At 38.2% G+C, this 13,771-nt stretch overlaps 2 protein-coding genes and 1 long non-coding RNA gene across 3 annotated transcripts in view; all 3 read left to right on the plus strand.

Moving 5' to 3' along the window:
* LOC134793019 (uncharacterized) overlaps window positions 1–13,063 on the plus strand; it is a 41,978-nt gene extending 28,915 nt beyond the window's left edge. Inside the window, exons 3-6 of the mRNA XM_063764548.1 lie at window positions 8,952–9,085; window positions 9,955–10,128; window positions 10,792–11,008; window positions 12,876–13,063. Coding sequence (XP_063620618.1) covers window positions 8,952–9,085; window positions 9,955–10,128; window positions 10,792–11,008; window positions 12,876–13,006 — 656 coding nt within the window. The 3' untranslated portion in view covers window positions 13,007–13,063. The remainder of the gene's footprint in view (window positions 1–8,951; window positions 9,086–9,954; window positions 10,129–10,791; window positions 11,009–12,875) is intronic.
* LOC134793094 (uncharacterized) overlaps window positions 1–13,771 on the plus strand; it is a 454,735-nt gene that overhangs the window by 77,572 nt on the left and 363,392 nt on the right. The window lies entirely within an intron of this gene.
* On the plus strand, window positions 3,087–3,968 carry LOC134793039 (brachyurin-like). The gene has a single exon (XM_063764567.1). It carries the CDS (start codon window positions 3,112–3,114, stop codon window positions 3,961–3,963), a length of 852 nt encoding a protein of 283 aa, XP_063620637.1. The 5' UTR covers window positions 3,087–3,111; the 3' UTR covers window positions 3,964–3,968.

Consider the following 13,771-nt stretch of genomic DNA (forward strand, 5'->3'; position numbering starts at 1 on the left):
ATAAAACTTACAAGTTATAAACGTCAAACTTCTATGAAATTATGACGTGTAAATAACACTTGCACTGCGTGGGCTGTCAAAATCGCTGCAGACTTTTCTTGGTCTAACTCTACTTCAATGGTAACAAAGGTTTTTGTCATATATTCGGCCACTTTGGTCTATTTGATGTCTACTGTACCTATTTTGACAAGATAGAATCGATCGATCGAATGACAAAGTTTAGTAAACAAACAATGTCTACGAAAACAAATTATTATTTTGATCAATTAGATCAACGTTTTATATCACTAGTATTAGCGAATTAAATTTCCTAATCAGTCATTTAATTTATCTGGTAGATTAAAAGGTAATTAATAACAATAAAATGGCAAGCGCTAGATTAAAGAGCGCGTGGACTATAGTGTAGTAAATGAAGCAAGTGGTTGTATGGAGACCCATGCATTAATTTCTCAGTCGATGAAATTTAGCTAGGTTATTGTATAGCATGAGCCGAGACTAACATATAAATATCCAAAAAAAAAACACTCCTAAGTTAGGTAAAAACACAAATCTGATTATATATTGAACCGAGTAATTGCTCAGTCCAAAATTATTTTACAAAATAAGTTATTTGTATGTGATACTAGAAAAAAATCTAAAAGTTTTGTCAAACATGAGAATATTTTATTATGATAATTCCTTTTTTTGCCGCTCATTTTCTACGGAAAATTGCTCTGTCATTTTTTTCTTCTTATATGATCTTAGAATATAATTTGGCGCAGTGGGTAAGAAAATCCAAAAAAAATGCGTACCCAAATGTATGTATTATAGAACTATTAAAAACTGAGAGTGGAAATTTTTTAGATTTTCATTTTGTAGGTATAAAACGGCAATAAAATGGCATTCCAGTGAAAAAATTAGACTGAGCAATTTTCCGGTCCAAGACACGCCAAAAAATTATATTTTATTAATACTGGGATTTCTGCTGGGTTATTTTTTTGATATTTCATATATTGTTGCAATACGTTACATGAATATGTCCGGTGAAGAAAGTTTGAACGGAGCATTTTTCCGTAAAAAGTTATTAACGATTTAAGACTTTAGGTATTTACTTTAATTCTATTATTATTATTCTTTGGAAATTTATAGAATACTTTTTATTTATTGATACTCTATCATACTGTAAAGTTGTTTCTGGCTGAGGAATTACTGCGGGGTCCACTACCTTTATTTACTACACTACTATGTTAATAGGTACATATATATGTATAATTTTAACCATAGATAACGACATCTTTTTAATTTATAACTTAAACCCTCGTAAAAGAGAAATGGTTCTCAATTTATTTACCAGGTTTTTATATGTTGGGGATATAAACTTAAGCATCAGTTTTTAGGGTCCACAATAGTCATTAGGACCTGACCACGTGACTACAGTTCTTTTTAGGGTTCCGTACTTCGAGCAACACCGGCTTCCGACATATCGGAAGGGAGGGGCCCAAGCGATATCTCACCGTACAAATCTTTCTGCCATTTTTCGCGGGCACGTGCACACAGTCGCACTTCTCACACACTTACATACAAAATCCAATCTGTAATGACGACACAAATACATAGAAAATGACACACGTCAAAGACAAATCTTGCAAACTCGGTCTCTTTTTGTGTACGGACGAGTGACAAGTGTCACAACACGCACACTAACACATTTTCGTTGAAGTATGTTATTGTATTCTGAGAGATGAGAAGTCGGATTTGTCGCTCGACCGATCCGCAATTTGTACTGAGCGAGCAAAATCGATAAATCCAACAATTACATGAGACTAAAATATAATAATTGTGTTTGAATGTAATTAAACGTATGATATGTAAAAAAAAATATTACATGTGAAATGTAACACTTTCTTTTTGTAAATTTGATGTCCCCGACCTCTTTTTATAACAAAAAACCGAGCAAACAGGCATTTTTGTGCAGCAGTGTTCACGCGCGCGTCTGGACTCGGTCTAGTGAAAAATCCAAGTGCAACTAGTTTTATTACCCGCGCTAGATTAGATTGACGCGCTAATCTTGTACCTCGGCAGAGGGGAAATAGTGCGAATGCCGCCTCCCTTCCGTGTTGCTCGAAGGTTCCGTATTTTAAAAAGCAGTATTCTGATTTATAATTTCTTGTTATGATATGACTGTGACACGACTTGTAGTGCATCAAGCGCGGACCAATAACTTTAATAACAAAAGAACCAGAGCCATTAGTTTCCCCGTAGGTAAAATAAAGAAATAAATACTTATTTTGGAAATTTTTACACAAATTGACAAATTGAATTGATACAAAGAACATAAATTTACAACTCCGGGACAAACAGTACAGAAGAGGTCTGACTTTGAGAAATAGGTCATTCGTCGTATCCAACTCGGACGGGCACCGCTCGAAAAGCCAGGTATATAATTAACCTTCTCGTCTACAATACCACAGTGTCTTACAAAAATGGTATCTTACCAGCTATTACTTCTTAGACGTAATTACTAAATGAAATCCACTATCTTTGACACACTTTTTTCCACTAGTAAAAATATTTATGTGGACCCATATTGGCTCTGAGGAAGTTTCCGCATAGCTGTTAATGAGGCACATTGTCCTGAGAACCAATATCCGCTATGGAAAAAGGGTAATATTTGAATGACGAATACATGTATAATGTAAGACCCAGCTTGAGAAGGCATTCAACAAAACGGGATGGCAATCGATTATTTAAAAAAGCTTGCCCCCGTAGAAAAATGGTAACCGTCGGATGAAGACAACGCACGGTCGGCCGATCCTTGGTGGGTCCTTGGGACGTTATTAACACCAATTCGTCAAGCTAGACATACAAGTACCTAAGCAAGCGCAACAATAGCATCAATCGCCCTTGGTTAAAAAATACATGTGATAAAATACAAACAATAAACCCGTCTAGTCACTAATTTCGATTGCAAAACAACGTACGATATGATACAAGTATCCGTGATTGAAAGGCAATAAAAAATCAGATTAAGACTGGAAAGACCAAAACCCAGGTAGCTGTCTAACGGAAGATAAAGGATTAAATCGGATATATAAATAATCGAATTCACTCAGACTAGTCAAATGAAACAACATGCGCGCGCTTGTGATCGTTCTTCTGTGTGCCACTGTGGGCCAAGCGGCGGACTGGTCCGGCTACCACCGGAGGGTGGGCATTCCAGAAGCAGAAAGAATAAGACAAGCCGAACAAATCATACTCATTAACAAAATTGTTGGTGGAGTGATCGCCCCCGTCTACCAACACCCGTACCTCGCCGGGCTGATCATGGACCTTATCGGGCTGCCCCAAACCTCGGCTTGCGGGGGCTCCGTCATCTCCAGCACCAGGATCCTCACGGCGGCTCACTGCTGGAACGACGGCCACTTCCAAGCCTGGAGTTTCACCGTCGTGCTCGGTTCAGCTTTCCTCTACCACGGTGGCTTGAGAACACGTGCTTCAGCTATAGCGCCCCATCCTCACTACGATGCCGCAACGCTCGCCAACGACGTCGCTATTCTATACCTTCCTACGCCTATCCAGTTCTCTCACGCGGTTCAGCCAATAGTGCTGCCGATAGGACCATGGAGAGACTTCGATCTACACAACATATGGGCGTACGCGTCAGGATACGGAAGGTATTCTGACGTGACTAACCCTACTATAAACACTATGGTAAGGAACGTATTTCTTCGAATAATTACAAATGAGGAATGTTCTAGAGTGTACGGTAATATGGTTACCGAGTCTAACGTTTGTACTTGCGGGCAAGGAGGGGTAGGTATTTGCCGAGGCGACTCGGGAGGACCGCTGATTGTGCAGAACGCAGGACAAAACGTCTTGGTCGGAGTGAGCTCATTCGTCGCTAGCGACGGATGTCAGCTGGGACATCCGTCTGCTTTTGCCCGAGTGACTTCCTATGTGGATTGGATAAGCTTGCATTTATAATGTGAACTAGATTTATATAGATTTATAGTTTGAAACTCCATCACAATGTCGTTAATTGAGGAATAATCTTACGTTTTGCTATTCATGTACCTGTTAAATATTGTTGTTTTTTTAATAAGAATAAACTATGTTAATTATGCAAATTAATCTTTAGTCTTATGAAACCCACACAGTACTTGTGCAAGTTGCGGAAACTTTCCAAACAGCTGGAAAAGTCCAAGTACATTTTAGAAAAAAATTCACAGTAAACATTTATTATGGAAATGTACAATTTCGGCTCCCATACATTTATATATGAGTAGTGTCCGAAAATTTTCTATTTCGTTTTCCATTTTGGAAAATATCTTACAGCACATCAGTGGCAGCCTTAAATTCATCAAAAAAACGTTATAGGAAGCAGTAATTATTGCCTATCGCTCGTTAAGTAACGTATTAGTTTCCAGCAAGCCGTGTCACCCCCGGAAGCTAATAATGGCAAATTCAAAATGACTCGGCCTCGGAAATTGACTAATGGAACCGATCTATCTATACCTACCTATAAAGCGGTAAACCGTCGTGATTTCTAATTATGCAATTAGCTTGTGTACACAAATAAATTGTATTGTATTATATATATGAAGTCAGTATCGGGAATGTCAACTCAATTGTAATACATGATTAATAAATCAATGTAAGTTGGTAGCTCCCATATCAAAAGTAGGAGAGGTAGGGGGGAGGTCTTTGATCGGCAGTGGCTTTGGTCAGCATAGAATGTGTACCTAATATTTTTTTTATTACACATTTGTCTAAACTAGTCTAGTGTAGGTATTAGCTTTGGAACAGGGACATTCATCAAGAAATCTAGGTTATTCTGCTGGGATCCGTGACAGGAATACCCATCAGCAGTTTAATAACTCAGTGGTTTTCAGCCCAAATCGAACGGTTGATAAATTTCCCGAGGGCCCATCGTCGGCGCATACGTTTAAAATATCTGGGTGACCGACGTCGTCGGCTATCGCCGAAATAACTCGTATTTAATATACATTTATAATGAGGTGATTCATTATTCACACTTTTTGAGCCTACCATATATTCAAAATTGTAAACGTCTTTTTTTATCCTTCCTGAAAGTGCCACCTTGTTAATAAAGAGTAGGTAGGTAGGTATACCAACATGACATAGTGTTATATTTACAAATAGAAAACCCAAGGCTTTTGTGACTAGGTATCTATTGCTATTATAGGTATATTGCATGGTTCTCGGATTCATACCATATATTTGCTGCTGTAAATTGTGTATGTTATGTACATATAGGGAAAGCCGATAACTATTCAGAAGCCAAAGGTCCGAGCTCGATTCGCTACAAGAAAACTTTTCGCATCGTAAAATCAACACTTATATTTACGTAAGTAACTTTGTTTTAGAAAATAATGTTAGATAAATGAATTTTTTTTTTAAATATTAAATATTAAAAACTCAAAAGTTTATAAGTAGTCAATATTAACTTTCAAGGTAAAACATGTCAGGAAGTTATTTATTTACCTTGATTCATAATTATGTAAAACTGCTAAATCAATAACTGGATACTATTTAAGTTATAAGTAAGATATATAAAATAATAAACAGATGTAATTGAAAATAAAACTGTTTTATTAAATTAAATAATCCAATTTATTCACCTTATCATCAACAACTTCTAAACACAATCACTAGGTATTAGTTTATAATTCAGTAAGAGATGATTTAATTAATCATTAATTAATTAATCAAGTAAGTACATAATTATTACAATAACTACCAACATAGTATTTACTTAACTTTCAATATTCCTTTGGCGATGATTAACTCAGTGCTGCACCGCAAAGTAGAATGCTCAAAGCAGAATGCAGAATGATCAATAATTGATCGGTCGATCCCTTTTATACCCAGTTCTACCTGGCAACTGGTTGATCATGCCACTTGTCATTCGATAAGTGACGTCACAGAAGTAGTTTCTCATGTACCTCGTCCATTTATCGAATTATGCAGAATAAAACTATTAGAACATCTTTACAATAAACTCCGTTATACATAATTATTAATCAGTAATAGTAATACAAAATATAATCACTTCAAAGTAGTTTACAAATCTTAGTAGTAGGTTAACTTACTGTTTCTCTTGTCAACCGTGGTTTAGTATCGTACCCACATAAATAACAAATTCTGTAAAATTCACGTGATGTTGTGTCAAGTGTTTAAATAGTGTAATACATATATTATCAACATTGGACGTCAAAGAGAAACAGGTCAGTTTCATACGTTGTATTACGTATGTTATGTATTTGTACATAGAATATTCTAACACACGCTTAACTGCTTCCGCTGCTGCCTGTATATGACAAAGCATTGCAAAGCATTGCAAATAATATTCATAAATATACCCGAAGACACATGAGAACGATAAATATAAAGAAATTTCACCCTCGTGTGTCTTTTACAGTACAGGGAACGAATGAGAGGATTCAAACCATATATCAGACAAATCGTGTAGGCAAGGTATTATGGCACATGGCACGCAAATTACCGGGTCCACCATACACATTTTTTAAGCTTTATCACGTATAGGTACAATTATTTCACGATTTAAACATATACATATTTGAGAAGGAAAACCGAAAAGGATTCGTTATATTTTTAATTCAATATTTTTGTAGATACACTTACTGCAATATTTACGATAGAGTTCAAAAATTTTCGGAAAACCGACGGTTTTTCTGTGGATATTACAAAAGTTAACGATTTGGATACATTTTTCTAAAGTAAATAAATTAGACTTTAAAATACGTACATTGTATGATGTCCACAGAAATGACGACGCATATGGTAGCATAACCTTAACCTTTTTGACTCGAATATCCCTTAAGAAAAGAAGGGCCGAAATTTACGCTGGAACTGATATAAAAGTATTAATTCTACATAGACAAAGCCGCGGGCAGAAGCTACTTCTTCATCTCAACGTTCTCAACGAGTTTCGTTGCTCTACAGAAATGATGAAGTAAAAATGTTTTGTTTCCCGGAGCAATCTCCGTCAAATATCTCTGAGAGCAGTAAATCTCGACGACGATTCTTAACGGTATCGTTAAGCCTGCGTCCCCTTGTAGCCTGAGAGCCGAGTGTAAATGGATAATAGGACAGAATATAGTGTAAATAGTTCATATATGAGGCAAAAAATTAGAGTTTCTGCTTATGGATTATGTATAGTCTATATTACTAGCCTAAGTATAAACCTTTATAGGTTTAGACTTAGGCTAGTTATATAGATATAACTGGATTCCTTAATATAACTGGAGAAATCAAAGGAAGAAGATTAACTTAAGAAATTGCTCTTGTCACTTTGTTTTAAATAAAAGGGAAACGAAAAACCTCGAATCATGTTTTTCAATTTAACTAACCTTTTCATCAAGCTTGTCTGTTCACTTTCATATTTTTTGGTTATAAAAAAACGTTGTACATTACGTTATATAGAATCTAAAGTAGGTAGCTTTGAGTTTAAGCGCTATGATCACCGACCAAAATTACCTTAATACAGACAGATTATCTGTAGATGTTACTTACATAATTATGTCAGATACTAGGTACCTAATTTAAAGTAAAGTCTTTCTATTTTACCCCTCGTACTCAAAAGAATCAAAAATATTTTTGTACTACATAGTTGTTTGGCTCAGGTTCGAAAAACATATCAAGGCTATGTCGACAGTCTATATAAGAAGCGATGCGTAATAGTAGATTGTACAACAAGGGCATAAAGTGACCCATATTTACCCGAGGCAATTTTTTGGTCTGAGCGAAGCGAAGACCAAAATAGTAGACGAGGGTAAAAATGGACATTTATGCCCTTGTTGTACACTCTGCTTTTCACTTCGATTGCGAGGAAAATAAATAATATTTTTCACGGCAATTTACATCACGAAATTGTCGTAAAGCGAAAGAACATAATACATAACCAATTCCCGCCAACTAACTTTTTAATATTTTTTTTTAAATTTTCAACATGTGATCAGAGTTTCAAACGCTTGGTTTTCTGCCAAGTCAAACATTTCGGAGCATTTTTGAACGATAATCGACTCCTATTTTATGTGATTTACTAAATTTAATGACAGAAAATACGGATTTCTAATAAATTGTAGCAAAAATAAAATAATATAACAAGTTTTGTCATCTACACAATTTTATTGCTCAGTAAAATTGTGCAATATGTTTTAACTGTTTGGCTGTTGAGACCGATTACCTTAGTCTTAGAAGAAAATTTTACTTTTATGCTCTAGAGCATAAAATGCGATTTTATGTCGTCTACGCACGACATAAAGGTGCACTTTTTGAGCATGAGAAGTGAAAACAGAATTACTGCCCTCCTAAGCTAAAAGGACGTATTTTCAATGAAAATTTAATGCAAAAATGTACCTGACAATCTTAATCTGAATGTTCCATTTTCAAATTCACTTGCTTTTGAAATACCGCTTTTTAGCTTAAGAGCCCGCAGAATTATTAGATTTCCACCTAATTGCTCAAAAAGTATTGAAAGACAATGAACATCCAATTTTCACACTCATCGCTCAGACTCTTAAGTTCCTTCGTAGTCGTCCGTAATTACGGCACCTCACGGCTCGGATACTTACAAAATAATCTGCGTACCTACTATTAAAGTCCTGACATAAACAAACGGGAATCCTTTGAGCCGTAGAGCGACTGTAATTTTCCGAATACTTTGAAGATGCTTTGTTACATATTTTACCTTGGGCGTCTCTCATTTACCTAAGGTAAATTTACCAAAAACGCTTAGATTTTTTAAATCAAACTATGGCGTGAAGTGTGATTTACCGCCCGAAAGCTAAGCAGATTTTTATTTTTATATTTCACGTTTTTACTAACTAGATAATAATCGACTGTTAACTTAATTAACCAAGCGAAAGCGAAGGCTTGCATCTTAGCAGCTTGTCAGTCTATTTATAATCAAAAAATGTTTTCCGCAGATCCCCAGAAACATCACCCACGCATTGACTTCCCAACGCGCAACCTCGTCTCCGGAGAGACCCTTCGGGCCAACTGCACGACTGCCCCCGCACTCCCCGCGCCGCACATCACCTGGTTCATCAACGGCAAGAAGGTAGCTTGTAATAGCTCTCTAATGCTTTAGTGATCCTTCTGACATGTCTCTGGCATGAGACCCTATGAGCCAACTTCGCCACGATCATACATTGATAGCTCTTTGGTGTTCTGATCCTTCCGACGCGATACCTCGTTTCCGAGAAGACCCTGCGTGCCAATTGAAAACCGTGCCATCAAAAGCTACGCTCCACTTTCCCTTATACTTTCCACAGGAAAATTCACAAAAAGTTCACACAGGACCTGGTTAACTAACGGCAAAAAGATAACTCGTAGTCCATACATTGATAGCTTCTGGTGTTCAGAATCCTTCCGACTCGGAACCTCGTCTCCAGAGAGACCCTTCAAGCCAACTGCACCACCGCCCCCGCACTTCCCGCACCACACATCACCTAGTTCATCAACGGCAAAGCAGACAACCTTTTTCGTTTCCGAGGACTCTAGAAGCCAAATTCACAACTACGCCCTTAATGGCAAGAACGCTAGACATTGTTCTTGCTCTAAACAAAAATAACTGAAGATTCTCAGAAACACCTTATAGACTACCTAATTTACTAGTTCACCTGGTTAAGCAACAGCAACAAGCAGTTGCAGCCTTTTTGTTCTTGAAACATTGATGCTCATCGGGGAAGAGTGAACTAGCATACATAAAATACATATTACGTAACCTGAGCATTTGGGCAATCGTAGTAATTTTTCATTAGATAAAACCAAAAGGTTTTTGCACCATACAAAACGTGAATGTTTATTATTCCATCTCATCAGCCAAATCCATTTTTAGAGGTTTCAGGAATTCTAACTGCGAGTCGCCATTTTAGTAGTATTCTGGGAATTCCAGATTCCAGTCTCAGGTAACATTTTCATCTCCAGACTGACGAGCTGCTGGCCCACTCGCACAAGTACCGCGTGCCCATGAGCGAGCGTAACGGACGACGGCTGCGACTGGAGCACGAGTCCAGCACTCCGCCACCGCTGCTCACACTTACACACTCTTCACACGCTGCCACGCGTGCGCCCGGCTGCAGCCTTAGGGAGCATGCTAAAGTAAGTGCTAGATGGAACAGTAGATGACGCCTGGAGCACGCACAAGGACTCAACGCACGCACACACCACACGCACGCGCCGGACTACAGAGAGCCTACCGCGAACCACATTCGACGTGTTGCCTCCCTGTCACATTTACGTACGAATTTACAAGTGCGAGAGAGAGGCAACACGTCGAACGTGGTTCGCGGTAGGCCCTCAGCTTACTGCCTGAACATCCGTGAATGGGAGCGAAAAGTATCTTACTCCAACGTATGATCACTTTCCGCTTGCCACTGTCGCATGAGGTTCCGACTGAGTCGTGTGGAAAATTTCCAAAGTAAGTGCCATCATACTGCCTAGCGTATTTTTAGATGCGGATAGGTTTTTGCAGCTATACAGCTATAGGTACATTTTCCGCCTAATTGTTTTGCCTCCAACCCCTCCAACACTCCATCTGCATTTTATTATCACTTATCTCTTTAAAAAATCACGGGTCAGAATCGATTAAGTACCTAAATAAAATAAAGTTTTATTCGCGCGCCACTGTGTCACTGGATCATATATTTTCCAGTGCTCGTTACACTGCCTTCGAAAGTTTTTGTCCTTACTACTACTACTAATCTGCCATCATCACTTTATATTATACAATTATACCTAATAGCCGGTCATTTAAACTTCCAGTTACACGACTCGCACGAACACGAGCCGAACGTCGTCCACGCGTCGTCGCGGCACCGGAGCCGGACCCGGTCGCGGCCGGACCGGGAGCTATACGTCACGGTGTCGGAACTGCAGCTGGTGGCTACCGGCCGGCTCGAGATCACGTGTGTCAGCACTATACCAGAGTTCCGGAGTATCCACGATAGGTTCGCGGACCAGAGGAATGACACTGTCATTGGTGAGTTTCTAGTATCCACGCGGTATGAACTCATACCCCTTATGTTCAAAGCGCGTAGCAACTAGATATCTTCATCGTCCCGCACTTTTAGTACCCCGAAATTTAGTACACCAATCCATATATGGATCGTATTTGGCGCATTTTCTCTCTTTTATTCAAAATGTTAATGATGGTAGTTTAATACATAATACATAAAACGCTCTTGTTATTACTTGTACAGCCGAGGCTACATATCGCTGCGTTGGTTATTTTATTATTGTAATTTAAGGTGCAGTAAGTAAGTAGGTTCAGAAAACGGATTTAAAAAAGTCATGGCGCTTTTTTGGATCACAATACGGCTGCCCGGGCTGCCATACCTATTAGCAATCTTGAGGCCTTTCTCTGGGGACTTCAGCGATTCAAATCCTGAGTTTATGACTTTCGCTCGATAGAAAAACAATCACAAACGACCTGTGGTCTACATGAACTTATAAAATATAGCAATAATATGATCAATATGCTTGAGAGAACTCAGCGATTACCTTTTTATTTTTAAAACACAATTAAAAAAAAACAATATCTTCGCTCACGGGCACGCACTTCCAGATAAGTCCACTGTTGCGCCTTGCGCTTACGCTCAGTGAGAGAAGAACACGAACTTACTGCACCTTAACAATTTCTACGCATAGCATATCTGGCTGGAATCGATCGTTCCATAATTCCATATTCATGTTATTTAAATTCAAGGATCTTGTTTTAGGTGGATACACAAATATTATCAATAACGCCTCTTCGGCCAAATACGCAAGCGGGAAACCACGGGCACGGGGCAGTTACATTATTTTCCTTATTGCTTGGAAGTTTATATGGGTTGTAAATCGTATTGTAGTGTTGTTTTATTTGTTTAGTAGTGTTGTTTTATTTCTTTACTGATCTTAACGGCCTGTTTGTACGGCTTTAATACTATTAACGTAGACGTTAAATAAACAGCGATAGTTGTAAACTTGGGGTCATCACAAAGCAATAATAAAATGAATAGAATGACATGAAGCAAGAAGCTGTGATCACGTGTGGTAATGATGCAGCTTTAATATTGTAAAACATTTCGTAAATTCTAGACTTTTATTCAGGAATAACGGGTACCTTTGTCAGAATGATATGAAAACAACCTGTAAATCACAATCTAGCAAGGGTTGGCGTTCAAGATATCCCCAAAAGAGCAACTAAGATGTACTTTATAGCTCATCGCGCGAAGAATCCTCGGTCTGCCCGAAAGGGCTTGCGGACGAAACTTTGAAAATAATGTGACACTATCTGTGTAAGAACCCTCTCGGCGGGCGCTTGATAATATACCCCCAGCCGGAGATATGAATCGAGTTTTATGTACTTGGAGTTTGATATAGAAATTGCCTGATCGCGGCTCGCTAATGGGTATTGGAGTTACGTACATTTTAGTAAACGTCAAGCCGTATTCCGTAATATTGATGATTTCTCTTATCGCTAGATCTATACCTTTTTGCTACTTAGGAGAGCGTGTTCGAAAATTGTGTGTGAATCAAAATACGGAGGATGCGGACGGGCGTACGCTGTATACCTACCAAAATGTTAAAATTGTGTGTACAATGGGGCATAACGACAAGAATCTAAATTCAAACCTTTGCCTAAAGGACTAGGCCATATCCTAGCCAATCTAACTTTTCAGACACATAAATACCATTAAGAAAAGTGTTATGATATGATCCCTGAGAATTTTATATAAACAGAACACGAACACGGGCAGGATCTGAGATTAAACTGTTATTGTCTCCTTGAACAAGCAAAAGCACCCGTTTGTCGTGTTTTAATTTTGTGTTTCCGAAATTCGCCCAATAATTATTTCTGTTCACAGTGGACGCAATCCGGCCGTCGACATTCTCACAGCCGTCGGCCAACCTGACGATGCCGGAGCCGACGGCGGCGGCCGCGGCCAGCCCGCTGCCCTCCCTGCTGCTCTCCGTTCTGATGTTGCTTCACGCCTGATGCTGAAGTGTTTACACTATGACGCGTGTCACAAGTTTACGTTCCTTCACTGCTAGACCTAAAAAGTTACACCAGAAACCAAAGATTTTGCCCGGCGCGTTACACCGGAAATTGGCGTAACGTGGCGATGTTTTTCCATCGCTGATGAACCTAACGTAGACGTAAATTATTTGTAATCTATTGTGAACCTGCATTTATAATATCTAGACATTACTTACAACATGTTCAGAGCTTAATAACGCTAGAGCGGATTTCGTACGCGAGGCAGGCGGTAATCTCTGATGTTAATCTAAGATCTGCGTAAACTGAGATGCCTCGAGGTGAATTTTCTCTGAAACTCAATAAAGTCAGGTACTCGGCTAAATGAAATTTAATACACGCCAAAAATACGCTATTACATAAGGGTTCTTTTATTACTTATCAACGTTTGTTTTTATTGTTACGAGACGATATTATTGCCATTGTGATTCAGAGTTTTAGTTAACCTACATATAGTAGGAGATACGTTATAAGAAATATAATACCGTCATCTTATTAGTGATATTTCGGTTTATAGATCTTTATTTTCTCATAAGAATAACAATTGAAGGGATGTTTACAAACACAACATAACTGACTACACTAGTTGACACCTGAAACGATTAACCGTTCTAAGCAGTTATGTTATTTTTGTAAACATCCCTTCAATTATTCACTTACATGAGAAAAATACAACAATCGATTACAAAATTAAATTAAATTAGTGAGCAAATTTGTGTACAATAT

The sequence above is a fragment of the Cydia splendana genome, chromosome 1, assembly GCF_910591565.1.
Source record: "Cydia splendana chromosome 1, ilCydSple1.2, whole genome shotgun sequence".
NCBI lineage: Eukaryota > Metazoa > Arthropoda > Insecta > Lepidoptera > Tortricidae > Cydia > Cydia splendana.

Coding starts and splice junctions, on each gene's coding strand:
- LOC134793039 (XM_063764567.1), top strand. CDS start 3,112: ATGCGCGCGCTTGTGATCGTTCTTCTGTGTGCCACTGTGGGCCAAGCG.